This window comes from Sarcophilus harrisii, chromosome 3 (assembly GCF_902635505.1).
Source record: "Sarcophilus harrisii chromosome 3, mSarHar1.11, whole genome shotgun sequence".
Taxonomy (NCBI): domain Eukaryota; kingdom Metazoa; phylum Chordata; class Mammalia; order Dasyuromorphia; family Dasyuridae; genus Sarcophilus; species Sarcophilus harrisii.
Window position 1 is genome coordinate 523,334,335 of NC_045428.1, and position 18,282 is coordinate 523,352,616.

General features: G+C 37.0%; 1 protein-coding gene across 1 annotated transcript in view; it reads right to left on the reverse strand.

The window, feature by feature from the left end:
- Nucleotides 1-201: 201 nt before the first annotated feature.
- DLEU7 (deleted in lymphocytic leukemia 7) overlaps nt 202-18,282 on the reverse strand; it is a 76,810-nt gene continuing 58,729 nt past the window's right edge. Inside the window, exon 3 of the mRNA XM_003764567.4 lies at nt 202-1,466. Within this exon, the coding sequence (XP_003764615.1) occupies nt 1,254-1,466 (213 nt within the window). The 3' untranslated portion in view covers nt 202-1,253. The remainder of the gene's footprint in view (nt 1,467-18,282) is intronic.

The following is an 18,282-nucleotide window of genomic DNA, read 5'->3' on the forward strand; positions in this document are numbered from 1 at the left end:
TAAATATTCTTTAAGGCAGATGTGTGATTATCTGTAAGGAGAAAAAAGTGTAGACCAGGATTGCCTATCTAAGATCATTGTGAGGAGAGAGGAATCCTGAAAACATTTCTGAGTGGTAGATAGACCTGCTGTAGTTTAAATGACCTGTCTATGCTCCCAGAACCAAAAATCAATATAAAATCTAAGATCCTGATTGTTTCTTATTAATGAGAATGTGCAGCATTTTCCCCACTCCCAACCCTCCAAATACAATTTCCCAATTTTTTAGGAAATGTTACACTCATAAATTTTATTCCTGTCTCATAAATCTTATACTGTTTCTATTAAGTGGTATAGGAATGTCAGAAGTTTAACTGACCTCTGTTCTAGGCACAGTCTGCATGAAAATGCTGGAAACCTAGGGAAAAACTAGCTATGTGCCTATGTGAGCTACTAAAAATCCAAAAGACACTTTTCCTCTCTTGTCAGTTGGAAATGTTTGCGGGAGGCTGGCCTCTACATCCACTTCTCCCTCTTTTATCACAAAATTTCCTACTTTTAACTGGGATGTATAAAAACAATTTTAAAAGAAAGCTGGAAATTTTCATCTCAGGCCATAATGACACAATACTTATATTTTATTTAGCATCTTTTATTCCAAGTACCTTAAATGGGATTATTATCATTTCCAATTTCCAACCAAGGTACTTAAAGCAAAAAAACTTGTAAGCTATTTAGTAATTGTCAAACAGTAAAGACGCTAAACCAGGAACAAGAATCAGAAGTATTAACACAAAGTCTTCAAATTTCTAAAGATTATTCCTTTACTAGGAAATGAAATAAATTGACACTCTCTCTTTTATACACAGCAACAGAAAACATATATTGATTATAAATATCACATTTATGGCTCAGATTTTTATTAATAATAAAACTTTAGACACAAAATAGCCCTAATTAAACAAGAAGACCTCTAATGGAAAAAATATGTAACAGGTCAAAAAGAATATCTGATGTAGAACTTAATGCACTTATCCAATCATATATCCAAAGTAGACTATATTCCTATTCATAACAAGCCAGAAAAATGGCAAAATCCCCGAAAATCCTAACTACCTGCTACTGATTGTTGTAAATGGGGATAGAATTATGAGAGATCTGGATGACAGCCCTCAATTCTCCCAGATGTAAGGATGCTCCGGGTTCAGTTTGTTATCAAGACTTACATACAATATCTACTTGGTTAAAGCTTAAGGCTGGACAGTCAGGGAGGGTTATGGCTTGCGATCCAGAAGATTGCGGAGAATCTGCCTCAGAGCAATGTTGGCCATGGCACTGGGGTCCGGGGGGAGGCTCAGTAATGAATGGATCAGCTTCTTGATGATGGTCTTCAGGCATTGGAAGGCTGCGTTCAAATCTTGGTCAAAGCTGTGTCCCTCTGGCTGTAGGGCCATGTGACTGCAAATGTTTCTAAACTCAACACTATCCTTTAAAAAGAATGAAATAAAGCAAAACCAAAGAGAAGAAGTTAATACAAGGTAATGAAGTAAAAATGGATTCTACTAAATTCACATAATGATCAGGAGGGCTCTCAACTTTGGGCGGGGAGGAAGGGATGTGTGAACTTGTATTTTTTTTAAATAACTATTTCAATATAATTGTTTCCTTTGTAGTCCTATGTATTTTATTTTGTATACTTAAAAACATTTTTCTTAAAAGGGTACATAAACCTCATCAAATTGCCAAGGGTTAAGAGAGGGAAGCATATTAATTTTTTTGGATTCAAATTTTCTACTATAATGATTTATATGGATGTTTTATATGACTGCATATATATATATATATATAAACAAGACAAATTGCTTACTGTCTCAGGGAAGGGGGAGGGGAAAGAAGAAAGAACAAAATTGGAAACTCAAAACTTTTTTTAAGTGTTAAAAATCGTTTTTACATGTAATGGGAGAAAAATAAAATTATTTTTAAAAATGCATTATAAATATTTCAAATCTTTATCAATACATAAAGAACAGAAAAGGGAATGGATAAAAACCATGGAGTTCTAGTATGTAGTTAGTTTTTAAATATGTATTAATTTTAACAAGACAATAGCAAAACAGCTGCTGGTAATATTCCCTTTTCAGCTGCCTGATGCTCACTTCTAAATGTTTTTAAATGTTTCATTGACATTTTTCTTCTTCTTTTTGGTATCACTATTACTAACTCACAACACCTTCCTAATCTCCCACCCCCTAAACCAGGGGTCCTCAAACTACCCAGATGCGGCAGCTGAGGACGATTATTCACCCTTACCCAGGGCTATGAAGTTTCTTTATTTAAAGGTCCACAAAACAAAAACAAAAAAGTTTTTGTTTTTACTATAGTCCGGCCCTCCAACAGTCTGAGGGACAGTGAACTGGCCCCCTATTTAAAAAGTTTGAGGACCCTTGCAAACCCTACCTTTTCCAACAAATAGGTATAATTAAGAAACATGTCAACACTTTTAGTGACTGTCTGAAAATTTGTCTCATTCTGCACCTACAGTCTATCACTTCTTTGCCAATAGGCAGGAAGCATGTTTTATCATAGGTTAACTATCATTTTAGTGCTTAGGAAAAAAGGGGAGGTGTTTGTGTTTTTGTTTTTTTTTTGTTTTTGTTTTTGTTTTTTTGGTGCAACATGGCTATAGCTTCCTACGCAATTCAAGAGCACAGAAATTTGTCTCCATCCATATTAAATGCAAAATAAGCACTTATTAAATGACTTGACTGAACTTGACAATCTCCTAAATCTGCATTTGAGAAGCAGACCAAACTTTTGTACAAAAGGAAAAAAAGAATTCAAAAGCAACAAGCAAATGGACTTTCTGAATGGAGTCACACAATACCACGTGTGGGTAACGTGCCTAACAGGCAGTCTCTGATAGCATCCATCACCCAAATAAGAGGAAGATGCCTTTAAAAATAGTTATGTGGGCTTTACTGAGCTCCTAACACAATTGCAGCTTTTCTTTAGAGAACCTCAGAGAAAGCATCTTTGGGGAAGTCACATACATACATATATACACACACCCCATAAAATTCAGCTGCTGAACTGTATTGCCCCCTTATTCCCTGAGGAAACTTTGAGTCTCTGTTGAGTTCTGCAAGACTATTTTACTATTTTGGTATTTCCTTCCAATTCTCTCTAAAATATATTAAAGGTCAACGAAAACAAATTAACAGGGGAAGCCTTTCCGTGGGACTATTAGGACCCAAGACAGAAAAAGAAAAACAGGTGATTGTCTCTCTTCCTGTCCATAATCGAGAAAATCCAAGGTGGGGGCCCCCGGTTACAAATGACCTCAAGCTGAAACCCCTACTGTTTTCATTTCAGAACAATGGAAGTCCACTGAGAAATCATTTAAGGAACCAGAGTATTAACTGGCCCATACTCTTCTGTCAGAGACTCACATAATAAATATTTGTGATGATTTCATTTAAAGTGTTTTCCATTCAGCCCAGGAGCATATCCCTCCCAACAGCTTTTGTTTGTCAAATCCCATATGTTCACCCAGACAAGTTAATATCCTAGATGGTGATGGGAACCCCTTGCCAAAATTAGAACTCCCTGTTTTTTCCCCCATTTGGATGAATCTAAAACCTAGGTTCAACATGTCCTAATGTTGATGAAAATTTGTGCGAGTGAATATGAAATGTTGAGCCATGAGAACCCTAACACATGGCCATCCTTGGTATAACATGGTGATCTGGAAAGCTGCCCCTCCTTATATCTCCTCCAGCTGATCTTTTTTTGGTACAAGGAAGTAAATCCTCATGTTAATCTCAGAAGACTTCTTTTTTTTCCCCTAATTACATTTTTGTTGTCTTGCTTTATATCACACACATTTCTCCAATGGATTCCCTCCCCTCTCCACTTCCTAATGTCACTTCTTATGAGAAAATAACTAGCAAAACTAACCAAAATAGTCACAGTTTCACATTACATGCACGTTATTCCATACTCAGTCTCCCATCCCTGCAAAATGTGTTGTGGGGTATCTTTTTGCTATTCCTTCTCTGGGGTCGTTTAGTTATTCCCATTTCGATTGTGTATATTATTTTCCTGGTTTTATTTATTTCACTTTCTATCAGTTCACATAAAATATTCCTATGCTTCTCTCTGTATTCATCATATTCATCTCTTCTAACATAGTCATATTCTATTACATTTAATTGGTCATTCCCCAAACAAAAACATCTGTTTTGCTTCCAATTCTTTGCAATTACAAAAGGAGCTTCTATAACATTCTGGCTTCTTTTTATCTATAATCCCAATGAGGTATATGTCTAATTCTAACTGCTTTTTTTCAATACCAGACTCTGCTGTCTGAATCAGGCTACAGATACAGCGACTTTGGTGAACTGATCAGGAGTAACTAAAAAGAGCTCTCTGGGCTCAGTTCCAATAAACATAGCATCACAAAGGTGTGAATCATTTACCCTTTCAACATAAGTGTTAGCCCATAATCATAAGCCTCTGGGCCAGACCTGGAAACTAATTCTCAGATCATCCGTATCACAGGCAAGGGTTCTAAAGCCAGTAAATACTTTGTTAAATCAGGTTTGATGTTGAGATTAAATAAAGTACTTTTTTAAAAAGGTAAGAATAATTCTATTTTATTGCTGGGGAAACTGAAAGATTGAGAGTAAACTGATCTGGCTAAATGGTCCCTCATATGCTATGGGGACTTCAAAAGGTATAGGTAAGCAGAGAAAAGAGAGATTAAATATTTTAAGCAAGAAGAATCATCTTAAAGACCAAATGCTTGGTCTAAGGAATGACTGTATTTTGCCACTTAGTATTATGCCGAATTGAACCCGGGCCCCAAAACACTACCACTTTGTCACCTAGCTGCCTCTAATGGGTCTAAAATCCATCTTAAATCTCCAGCTCTCTCTTCTGCTTTGGATTTCTTTCCCTAATGAGTGAACAGAAATCTTGAGATAAATGCTCCTAGCCTTTCCAGCTAACTTATAAGCAAAACTGGTCACTGAGAGCTCTAGGGCCTGGTTTCCCAATGGGAAGTGCTTCTTGCAACCTTTCTCAAAGGAGCTCTCAATCACCAAGATGGTATGCAGCATCCTCTAGCTGCCCAGAAGATCTGGACCGGAACTGAGTGGCTCAGCTCCCACTTAAAAGTGATATCTATTCTCCCACCATTCTTTATCTCCTAAACAATTATCATAAGACAATGGGATTCTATGGTTACCGTTTGAGTATTCTTTTAAAAATCAAAGTATTTTGTGTTCTAAGCATCTTTAGATATAATCAATAGTTTGCCCTATATCCAGAAGTGTACTAGTAAACAATCAGCTCTCTGGTGGGGAAAGTATGCTTGACATATTTTCAAGTTTAATCTGCATTATTAACATTTTCCTCATCACTTTCTTAAGTCTAGACAATCAATAAAAGAAATCAAGCCCTTCTGGGTAACATCTGCCAATTTCCAAGAGTTTTGTGCCCAAACTGAAATTTAACAACGGGCTCTTGAGAGTTGGTTAGAGCTGGCTCTCTTATGTATGCCCTTGCCTATACTTGATCTACTTTACAGAATGAATGAAATTCTAAAAAAGGTTGTCCTATTAATCCCTTTGAGGGAGAACCTCGCTATCAACCAAACTTGGCATAAGGAGGCTTTCTTGGAATAACTCCAGATGACAGCATGATGGGTTGCCTTTCCTAGTGAAAGCCAAGAGTGGGAAAGGGGAGCCCCTTATTGGATATACAAATTTAAGTAAGTTAGTCAGGCCCTGTCTTCAAGGTGTTTACATTCTAATGGGGGAAGGAAGGAGAGGCATGAAAGAGGGGTTTGCTGCACAGTGTGGCTAATGACAGGAAGAAAGGAAAAGGGCTTCAATTCAGCAAATATTACTAAATACCCTATTTGTAAAAAGCATCACAATTAGAATACCAGGGCAGTCCAGCGCATAGAGTTCTGGTTCTGGAAGGAAAAGCACTTATCTCCCCAAGTTTAAATCCACCCTCAGACACTTATTAGCTGGGTGATCCTGAGCCAGTCCTCAGTTTCCTCATCTGTAAAATGAGTTGGAGAAAGAAATAGGAAACGACTCCAGTATCTTTGCTAAGAAAATCCCAACACAAAGAAGCAGACATAATACAAAACTCCTGAACAACATCCGCTACTTAGGGACACAAAGCTGAAACCCGACAACAGATCCTGTCCTCAAGGAGCATAAATTATCCAAGTGCAGTGATTCTTAACCTTTTGTGGGACATAGACCCCCCCCCACTGACGGACTGGTAAAACTCATCAGAATATTTGTAATTAAATACAGTAAAATAAAATGCTTTGAAAAAGAAAATCAATTATATTGAAATAACCACCAAAATATTTTAAAAACAAGTTCACGGTCCACAGACTAAGGAATCTCTATTATATAGGGATGTGGTATTTATACAGATAATAAGATAATGCAGAATATTAGGAATAAATTAGGAATTTTAGGAATAAAAAAAATCAAGTAAAATTCAAAGAGAAACTTGGGTCACTGATCTCTACATATGGATCCCTATGAGATACTTAATTTTCAAGTTCAGTGTTAAATCTTTTCTTTTTTTATTTTGTTCCATATTTCCCCTATACATTCTATTCCCAATCCATTCTAGCAGTACTGCGAAGCATTGTGGGTCAGCTGCTGCTCATGGACCTGGGGTTTACCCACCCACCCCCCAAGCTAGAACTTGATGAAAAGGATCTTCAGGGAACAATGTTGATGATGAGCAGAGGGACAGATATGGGAGATCAAGGGATAACTCTCCACCTTGGCTAGGATGTCAAATGAGTAAAGAATCATGTCAAATAAGACTAGCAAAATAGATCGCTGATGATCTCCAGGGGTATTAAATGCAAAGCTAAGGAGTTTGTATGCTTTAAGCAAATGCTCAAAGCCTTTCCTCTCTTTTTAAAAAAATTTTAAAGCTTTTTATTTTCAAAACATATGCACAGAAAATGTTTCAACATTAACCCTTGCACAGTCTTGTGTTTCAGATTTTCCCCTCTTTCCCCCATCCCCTCCCCTAGATGGCAAACAATTCAATGTATGTTAAACATGTTAAAATATATGTTAAATCCAATATGTATAAACATATTTATAATACCATTATCATGCTGCACAAGAAAAATCAGATCAAAAAATAAAGTAAATATGTAAGAAAACAAAAATACAAACAAACAACAACAAAAAGAGTGAAAATGCTATGTTGTGATCCACCCTCAGTTCCCATAGTCCTTTCTCTGGGTGTAAATAGCTCTCTTCATCACAAGATCATTGGAAATAGCCTCAATCATCTCATTGTTGGAAAGAGTCATGTCCCTCAAAAATGATCATCGAAAATATTGATGTTGTTGAGGCCTTTTCTCACCCCCACTTCCTGTTATTCTAGAAAGAGATTCTGACATTAAAGTTCTTGCTTCCCAACCCTGTCTCAGTTCCAGTTAGGATTACCCTCGGCTCTCCAACCCCAACCCTGGATATCCCCACCAGCAGCCCCCTGGCTGGAGAAAGGATGCTGAATGGGGCCACTGCGGATTTAGGTTATCTCTCCTCACCTGGGCCTTCACTACCTCCAGGCAATCCTTTCCCTTCCCTAATTGGCTCTCTAGGGCACTCCTTACAAAGCCCATTATTTCACACCTCTTCCCAAGCCTCCCACAAGAACCTTCTCCATTTTCCTTCTTAACACAAGGCCTCCCGCCCAAACTTTACTGAGAAAAATACTACCCTTTTCAATAATACCAACCCTTGGGTTGTTTACTCACCCTATTCCCCTCCCCCCAAAAAAAAATCTTACTGCATTTGTACTTTTCAAGTTCATTTCCACCCTTTCCACCCTAAATCTTCAAAGTCCCCCTTCTGGCTGACATCCTTGCTGACTAAACATTGTTCTATGACAGCCTTTAAAAATTTTTCACTCTACCTTGCCATCCTTCCAAGATATATATATATATATATATATATATCACACACACACACACACACACACACACCAAATTCCTTTACAAAATAAAGCTTTCTACGTTTATTTTTTTTCTGCCTCCTGTCCTTTCAGGCAGCTTCTTTTTCGCTTGTGATTAACCCAAGGAATTTCTTACTACCCAAAAAGTATTATAGCCTGAAGAAATAAGTGCACAAAAACGTTGGGTTCGGAGCGTTTTTTAATTGTCATTTTTTTTTCTTTAAATAAGTCAGATACTTGATACAGATGCTTGAGAAAAAATAGAATGTTTTAGAGAGGAGGGAGGAGTACAGGCGTCAAACTCATTCTACAGTTATTTTAAAGACAACCCTGGAACTGTATTTGGTGACAGAATGGCAGACCTAGGGCCTTAAAAAAATAATAATAATAATAATTGGCACTGACATCCCAACCAAATCAGCATGCAGAGGCACTTTTTTTGTTACTTTTTAAACAAATAAAACAAAGCTTACATGATCATGTTTTTCTCACTATTACCCATTTCTCTGACTTTTATACAAGAGGTGTTCTAGTCTGGCCTGTTGCTCACTGCCTGGTGAATTTTAGACAAAAAGCTCAATTACTTAGGATCCCCCTTGTGACCTCAAGCAAAGTAGGGAACCCAAGTCACAACTGTTCAAATCAGAGCCCTGTGGCTGAAATAGGGAGACCCATGTGTAGACCCCACCACAAAGATAAGACCTGCTACATCAGCTTCCGACACCCTAAAAGACAAGCCCACACCAACCAAAGGAAGAAAGAAGACAAAACTATTTAAGAAAAGCTACTTAAAACTCTCAGCAGAATCTTACCTGCCCCTTGGCCCCCAACTTCCCTATAAACTACATGGTAAATATTCCCCAAGATCGGCCAGTTTGATCTCTTACTCCACCAGTGGTGACTACAGAGCTGACCTAGTCTAAATACGTGTAATCTAGGGGTGTGGATGACCCCAACAGTACTCTTCAGCCACCCCACCCAATCCTACGAGGTGTTAAACATGGGGGACCCACTCATTTTATCTATGGTCAAGGAGCCTCCCTAATAAATTACTTCTTTTTTTGTAAATGGAGAAAACAAAAGCCTGAAAGCCAAAAAGGATTCAAAATTCTTTTTCACTTGACCATTTTCCCCCAATATTAAGAAACTCTCATATAAATTATAGAGTTAGAATGATCGTGAAATCTCACCCAAATTTTATAAATGTCTTTTCAGTATACCTGAAGGGCTTGGTTAACTGGAAAGAATCTAAATGACAAGCATTCACAGATAGTAGTCTATGGTCATAAAGCTACTTATCTGAAGCCACAGAGGGTTATCAAACTGTGTATACCCTTTCACCCAGCAGCGTTTCTACTGGGTCTGTATCCCTAAGAGATCATAAAAGATGGAAAAGGGATTATGTGTGCAAAAATGTTTGTAGCAGTCCTTTTTTGTAATGTTGGCAAGCAACTGAAATGAACAATTCTTAATAAGTGTAACCTTTTACCACTTTAAACATCTCAGATTGACTAAGATGACAGGAAAAGATAATGATAAATGTTGGAGGGGATGTGGGAAAACTGGGACACTGATAAATTGTTGGTGGAGTTGTGAAGGGATTCAGCTATTCTGGAGAGCATTTGGAATTATGACCAAAGAGCTATTAAACTCTGCATACCCTTTGATTCAGCAGTGTTTCTACAGGGCTTATATCCCAAATAGATCTTAAAGGAGAGAAAAAGACTGACATGTGCAAAAATGTTTGTGGCAGCCCTCTTTGTAGTGGCAAGAAACTGGAACCTGGAAAGTAGATGCCCATCAATTGGAGAATGGCTGATTAAGTTATGATATATGAATGTTATGGAATATTATTGTTCTGTAAGAAATGACCAGCAGGATGATTTTAGAGAAGCCTGGGGAGACTTATATGAACTGATGCTGAGTGAAGCGAGCAGAACAGGAGATCATTATACATGGCAACATCAAGACTATACAATGATCAATTCTGATGAATGTGGCTCTTTTCAACATTGCAGTAGTTCAAGGAAATTCCAATAAACTTAGGATGGATAGAGCCATCTATATCGAGAGAGAGGACTATGGAGACAATGTCGATCAAAGCACAATATTTTCACTTTTTTGTTGTTATTATTTGTTTGCTTGGGGATTTTTACCTATTCTCATGGGTTTTTTTTTCCCTTTTGAAATGATTTTTCTTGCCCAGAATGACAAATATGGAAATATGTTTATAAGAACTGCCCATGTTACCCTACATTGTATTTCTTCATGTCTTGAGGAGGGTGGAGGTAAAGAAGGGTGAGAGAAAAATTTGGAACATAAGATTTTGCAAGGGAGAATGTTGAAAACTATCTTTGCTTGTATTTGGAAAAATAAAATGTTAATGAGAACTAGAACCTGTTAGTCATTAGAGTAGAAGCTTTCTGAATGGGTTAAGAGAACTCCATTTCACAGGATGGAAAATACTACCTCTTAAAGATAATCAAAACATTGTCTAAAGTTTTTAAAAATTAATAAAAGTCTAGTTTAACACTTCCAGCTAGACAGTTTCACTATAAGCCTAGAATAATAGCAAAGATAATGTGACTGCTTAAATGACATCCAAATCTCATGGATTCTGAGACAGCATTCAATGAATTTTTTTAGTTAATTATATTTTTTAAATGGTATTTTTAAAAATGAAAGTGAAAGATCACCTGAATCTATTGTCTGGCTGACTAACATCTTGAAAAGATTAGAAAGGAAAATTAAAAGTACAGAGACCACATGTTGACAAAGGCAGAATTCTCATTGAACCTCACTTTAGGATTTCAAAATTTGATTTCGACTGTGTTGGAGGGAGAAGAAAAAAACCTTCCATGGGAATTCATCTCAAATTATAATGTCAATGACTTGATATGTTTTGAATATTCTGTGCAAATATTCACAACATAAATTGAAGTATTTACGAGTCTCTCCCTGCCACTTTTGATTCCATTTTAAAAGTTATTCCTTGAGCTACCTAAATTATAAATCAGTCTGTACTGTTTCTCCTTTCCCCTCCCCCTTCCAATCTCCTCTCTCACTTCCCTTCTATTTCTCCCCATACCTCTCTTTTTTTTTTTTAACAACTCAATTCAGTAATCATTTATTGAGAATCTACTAAATACTCTGAAAGGTACTGGAGGACACAAACATATATAGCACATGGTTCCTATTCCCCTGAATTTAGAGTCTCTCTTATACATGATAATTTTATCTCATGTAGAATTCCAAAGAATTCAATTAGTTTCCCACCATAGACAAAATCTTTGAATTTTAGGATGTGATGGGATCTTAAGAGACATCTAGTACAAACTCTTTATTCTATTTAAAACCTAAGGGATTAGTAATTTGATTGACTCACAAAAAGTCAATGAGCGTCTGGAAAAGGTACAATTTTCTGAATCATGATGGGTTTAAGCCACTGATAGAAATCAGAGGCCAATATCGATAACCAGTGACTAATAAAGTGTCACATTTAATACTTGATATCCACACCATCATATAGGGAAAAGCTTACAAACTAAGAGATGGGAAAGGCAAATAATAATCTAAAATATTTCTCCCAAAGAGGTATGATGCAACTGGGTACAGCAAATTATCCAGGTAAACTCAACTATCTTCAATTTTATGATGTCCCTTTATTGATTTGCACGTCAGATGGCCACAAATATTGTGTTTTTTCCAGAAAGTATATCAAAGACTCACGCCAAGTCATTTCTGTCAAAATGCTGTGAGGAACTGAAATTTATTTTTGTCACCACATGTTATCCAAGGTATGGCTGAATAAAAGATTCTGGAGATGAAATGATTTCCCCTGATTTCTTTAAATAATGAACAGCCTTTTTCCTCCTCCATTTTCTTGTGATGGTGAATATCCTACATTACTCTCTGAGGGAGTCTGGTGGATTCTTTCAACCTAGTCTATCCCTTGATCTTACTCCCTCTGGGAAATTTAATTAAGCAGTTGCTTGAGAAAACAGCAGTTGCTTTTTCTTCACCTTTTTTTGATAATCCAATGATTATTAAGTTCTCTCTCTAAGTAGTATCCTCTAGCTTCATCATCCATGCTTGTAAGATTTTCAAGTCCTTTTTTCCAGTTGAATTGTTTTTTGGTCTGATTTTCAGCCATTTTTTGCCAACTGGTATTTCAGCTTGAGAATTTTATTTCTTATTCCCTTATTCAAATTTTCCATTGCTTTCTCCATGTTATTGACTTTTATAATTTTGTTTTATTTTTATTGATGAAAAATGATATCATTATAGATGCCAGATCTTTCTTTACTAAAAGTTTTATCATCCAAGTTCATGTGTCTTATATTGTTAAGGCCGTGTCATTTCTTGGGATGATACAGTTAATTTGTTATTCCCCCATTCTTAGAATTCTCTCCCTCCTCATCTCTGCCTCCTGGCTTCCTTCAAGTCCCACCTTTGACAAAAAGCCTATAAGCATTAATGCTAATACCACCTTCCCTCTGAGACCACTGATAATTTATCCTATCTATAACTAGCTTATACCTATTTTCTTGCATGTTGTTTAAGATCAGGCAATTTTTTTTTGGCCTTTGTGTTCCTAGCACTTAACACAGCACTCTGACATTTAGTAAGCACTTAATAAATGTTTGTCGATTTGATTTCTTTATAGGACACATTATATTTACCATTTGGGGGAGGATTATTTTCTTCTTCTGTTTGCTCATTTCCTTGCCCTTTCCTCTTCTTTGAGGCTCTCTCTTTGGGGGATTCTTGGGCTGCTCCCCTCCTTTTAATTGATTGTTTAAGAATTTGGCATTTTATCTCTTTCATTTGAGAGTGTTGAGTTCTTCACAATTTCTCACTCCTTTAACTTGTCATAAACCTACCTCTGTTTGTTCTTTCTTATATAGCAGATATATTTTCCCCAGAAAAAATCATATTCCGATTTTTATTTTGAGTTTTCTATCTTCTGCCCATAGGTCCAACTCCTCTTCTCAGACTATCTCCCAAGTCTATATAATCCAGAGCATCAGAGCAGGGAAAGGAAATTCTCCCCAATTTTCAGCAATGGTCATAATGGACACCAATTTACTCAATCCTCTCTGAAGCCACTTATTAGCAAAGTTAAGAATAATCCTGGGCTCAGGCAAGACCCTCTGGAATCCCTCAGGGAGTGGGAAGTATATAAAAGAGAAGAATGCTTCTGTCTTAGAAGAACAACTTTAAACAAATCATTCTCTCAGCCATATTACACTATAACCCTGCATAATGCATAAAATTTTCATAGAACTGGAACTTCACAGAGCACAAAGCAGTCGCCAGTTGTGTTTCATGAACTCAAGGTCACTTCTTTATAGATAAGTAGCAGTGTGTTAATAAAACACCCAATGAAGAGCTCCCCAAAATCTGCCAGTCACCATAAAAAAAAAATCATTGTCCACAGGAAATTAAACATTTTTACTTTGGGATACATGCAATATAAACCCTTCCATAAGCTCTCTATACTCCCATGTATTTGCTTAGAGGACGGTATCATTTTTAATTGGAAAAGCCCAATGAAAAAAGTCATTTGGGATGACCAGTGCCCCCCATTCAGGGACGTTTGCCGAACATTCCCAACAAGGTCAAGTTGACAGAAATGTTTTCAGAGCTTTCTCATAATAATCTTTTCCAATCGTTTGTATTTTGGAAAGCTGGGTTGGGGGGTACTGCTTTTCATATCATTCATATCATAGGGAATTATAGAGCTATAAACGAGTTTCTTGTAAAAGTCAGTGCGCACATGGAAAATACACGCCAGGCAGCCTGTGGTTAGCCACCAAGTCTCTTTCTAATACAGAAAACACAAGTTTGTCCCAAGAACAGAGCAGTCCTCGGGGTACAGAGACGGTTCACATAGCGTAATCATGAGCGCCGATTTCCTCCGTGGCTTTGTAATGATTTTTTGGAGTCACGGTTCCCAAGTTTGCAGAAATTGGCCCTGCTCCTCAGAAGTAAAAACGCAACACACTCGTTATCAATGTCTGTATTTCTCCGGGCAACAGGAGATCCGCTCTGACAATGTGCAAATAACATTAGCAGAGAACTTGGAAGTCAGAGTCCAGAGCCGAGGCTCACACAGAAGGCAGGAAAGCAGTGATTCCTGGGGATGGACAGATGAATGGACAGACGGGGTCAGAAGTGAGGTGACAAATGTAGAATCATAGAAGATGGTGATATACAATAAAAAGTGAAAACCTCTGCCTACCAGTAACCCTTCCTTAGCTCTATCTTTCACAAATATGGCTTTAGAACATTTATTAGATTTGGGGTTGAGAAAGGTGTTTAAATATTACAAAGAGAAGTTCTTTTGAAATGATTTTAAGGTGTCCTCTATCTTTTGCTGCGAGTCACTTAAGTCAAATCTGATTTTCTACGACCACATTTGGGGTTTCCATGACAAAAATACTGGAGCGTTTTGTCATTTCCTTCTCTAGCTCATCTTACAAATGAGAAAACTGAGGCAAAAAGAATTAAATGATTGCCCAGAGCCATAGTCAGTAAACGTCTGAGATAGCATCTGAACTTATGAAGGGGAGTCTTTCTGATTCCAAGCCTAGTGTGCTCTATCCACTGGACCACCTAACTGCCCCAATTATTACTCTATTACCCACATTTAGATTTGTCATCAGGGCAATTAAAAAAAAAAAATTAGCTTCTATCTATCATCTTGCCACTTCTGGATTGCCTCTAACTCTGAACATCACTAGTTACTAATTAAATGTTTTCCTTTTTCCTTCTTGGATCTGGGTCTTTCATTAGCATAGAAAGTTCTGGTGAGAAATGTCCACTACCAATACATGGTCTGCATCTCTAGAGTCTCAGAGGAGTTTACCTAGAATACTGAGAGGTTAAATGACTTGGTTTGACTCACACAGCCATTAATGTGTCAGATATAGGCCCTCCACCTAGCTCTTCCTGATTCTAAGCCAAGCTTTCTATTTCCAGGGCCAAAAGAATTTTGTTTGGATTTAAAAAAAAAAAAAAAAGAACTACAATGAATAATTACCTACATTGGGAAGTATCCAGAAAGGCTTCATAGAAGTGGAAAATGAATTGGACTTTAAAAGACCAAATAGGAATCCAATAGAAAAGAAGTAGAAAGATATTTTAGCCAATGGGGACAGAATGAGAAAAAAGTATGATGTCAGAGAAACTTTTTTCACTTATAAATAACCCTTTCCGAGGAAATGTGTTTGAATTTGTTTTAGAGAGGGAAAGGGAATAGAGACCCTCACTAGCAAAAGGCATAACAGAAGAGAGCCCCGGAGATACTATGAATGCTGCCAGACTGGTCCTCTGCCCTCCAAAGGAGAAAATACTATTTCCACCCTTTTTTTTTTTTTTTTTTTTTTTTTTTTGCTCTTTGCTTTCATTTTGATTTCTTCCTTTTTTTCCTTTTTTATCTGATTTTTCTAGTACAGTATGATAATTGTGGAAATATGTATAGAAGAATTGCACTTGTTTAACATATTACTTGCCATCTAGGAGAAGGCATGAGGAGAAGGGAAGGAAAAAATTGGAACAGTTTTGCAGAGGTGAATACTGAAAATTATCTATGCATATACTTTGAAAATAAAAAGCCATAATTAAAAAAAAAAAAGAAAAAATACCAGATAGAGGAAAACTAATTAGGAAAGATTTGTGTCTAAGAAATCTACCCACTCTAAGAAAAAGAGAGCATTAGAGAAAAACCAGGGTGCTCGGAAGAGCCAGGTAAAAATAACCAGCCAAAGAAGTCCTGTAAGCATAACCCTACTAAATGAAAAAGAATTTTTAATCTGGCATCTAAAACTCAATTTTTAAATTAATATTTTAAAATTTTTAAAATTAATATTCCAATAATTCTATTTTAACATAATTGATTTCCTTTATAACTCTGTGTGGTTTTATTTTCTGCATTTTAAAATGTTATTCTGAGATGGAATCCAGGGCACAGAAAAGGGTAAGTACTCCAATATTAACAGATTTATCAGAACTGGACCCTGGGCTTTACCTAGGGTTTAAGAAAAAGAATTGATGCCCCATGCCAAATTTGCACAAGTATTCTGCCCCTACTTTACAGGTGCAGGAAAATTCTGAATCAAGTAGTCTCAGTATTATTAACAGAAACCGTCTCCCTGATCCAGAACATGGCTCATTATTTCCTCCTAAAAAAAACCCCGATTTTATACCTTGGTGCTATATATTAGGCTCCTTTTCAAAAAGCTCCAAGTTATTGCAGTGTCTATTAGCAATCTTAAATAGTGGTAAGAATACCCTAAGCAAGCAGGCTACTAAGAGGCCAGAGATATTAAATGCATCCTTCCTCTTCCAAGGGCAGAGCAGTTCTGAGGCATTGGAGTTGGAAGGAAGGACAGTGTGAGGGGAGAGCTCTGAATGTAGGAAAGAATGACAAAAGCCAAGAGCCAGGAAAGATATTTGGCATTCAACAGGTCACAATGATCCTCACTCAGCTGTAAAAGAAAGTCTTGGACTGATGTGCTTCAAGCAGCTGCAAGCTGAGCCCATGGTCAAACCGACATTACAGGCTTGGAGGCCCTGGCTTGCATCAATAACCCTGTCAGAGGATCCTTGTTTCCCGTTTTTCCCTCAATATAAACACACAGTACTAAGCCTTTGGGGTTCAGAATACCACGAAAAAGAAAAAAACCCTCTAGGGTCAAAACTCACTCGTGCACAAGAACGGATGGTTCATATTTCTCTTTCAAAAGCACTTTACTAAAGACTTTTGCTACAACTCTGTAGATAGGACCTGCATTATCTCCAATAGCCAATGACAGGGATATTTCAAAAAGGTTAAATGACTTGTGTACAATCAGATGGTTAATTAGTATTAAGATTCTTAGGGACCCGTATGTGCAAAAATGTTTGTGGCAGCCCTTTTTGTAGTGGAACTGGAAAATGAATGGATGCCCATCAATTGGAAAATGGCTGAATAAGTTGTGGTATGTGAATATTATGGAATATTATTGTTCTGTAAGAAATGACCAACAGGATGATTTCAGAAAGGCCTGGAGAGACTTACATGAACTGATGCTGAGTGAAATGAGCAGAATCAGGAGATCATTGTACATGGTAACAAGAATATACAACGATCAATTCTGATGGACGTGGCTCTCTGCAACAATGAGATGATTCAAACTGGTTCCAATTGTTCAGTGATGAAGAGAATCAGCTACACCCAGAGAGAGAACCGTGGGAACTGAGTGTGGACCATAACATAACATTTCCAATTCTTGTTATTATCCACTTGCATTTTTTTTTCCTTCTCAGGTTTTTTTTAACCTTCTTTCTAGACCCAATCTTTCTTGAGCAGCAAGTTAACTGTATAAATATGTATACATATATTGTATTTAACATATACTTTAACATATTTAACATGTATTGGACTACCTGACATCTATAGCAGGGGAATGGGAGAAAGAGGGGAAAATTTGGAACAGAAGGTTTTGCAAGGGTCAATGTTGAAAAAATATCCATGCATATGTTTTGTAAATAAAAAGCTATAATAAAAAAACGACTAAATTATTTTGACTCTTCCATAAAATCTTTCCTTTGTACCATCTTCCCTGATAAAGATAGGAATCCAACACCAAAGCTAGTGAAGTAGATCTCCTATATTCATGATTTCAATGAATCTACTGAACTCTAAGATGTATAATCTTACTTTCCCAGACTGTAAACTACCCAGTAGAATGATCACCAGCTTCAGCCCATGTCCTGTGTTCTCTTAAATAAAGCTATGACTTCATATGGATCATGTTTCTTGCTTTCTCTATGAGTGAGAGAGAGGGTAAAGGAAGGAAGAGCATTTAGAAAAAAAAATTGGTGTTAAATACATAAATAATACTAGGGAAATATTGGAAGGCATGATCTTCAATCTGGCTAGCAACTAACAGAGAAACAAAACAAAACACCATCATACTAAGTAGAAAGAATTGCCAATGCTGCCTCATATGCTGGCCATCATCAAGGTACATTGCCCTAGTCATTGTGTTTGCTGGAGAAAAATAGTTGCTCCTTTAGCCATATGTTTTCCCTCAACCTCTACCCATTTTGCTGATGTTAAAAATACAATTATTTTTGATTCAGCAGTGTTACTACTGGGTCTGTATCCCAAAGAGATTATAAAGGAGGGAAAGGGACCCACATGTGCAAACATGTTTGTGGCAGTCCTTTTTGTAGTGGCAAGAAACTGGAAACTGAATAGATGCCCATCAACGGGAGAATGGCTGAATAAGTGATGGT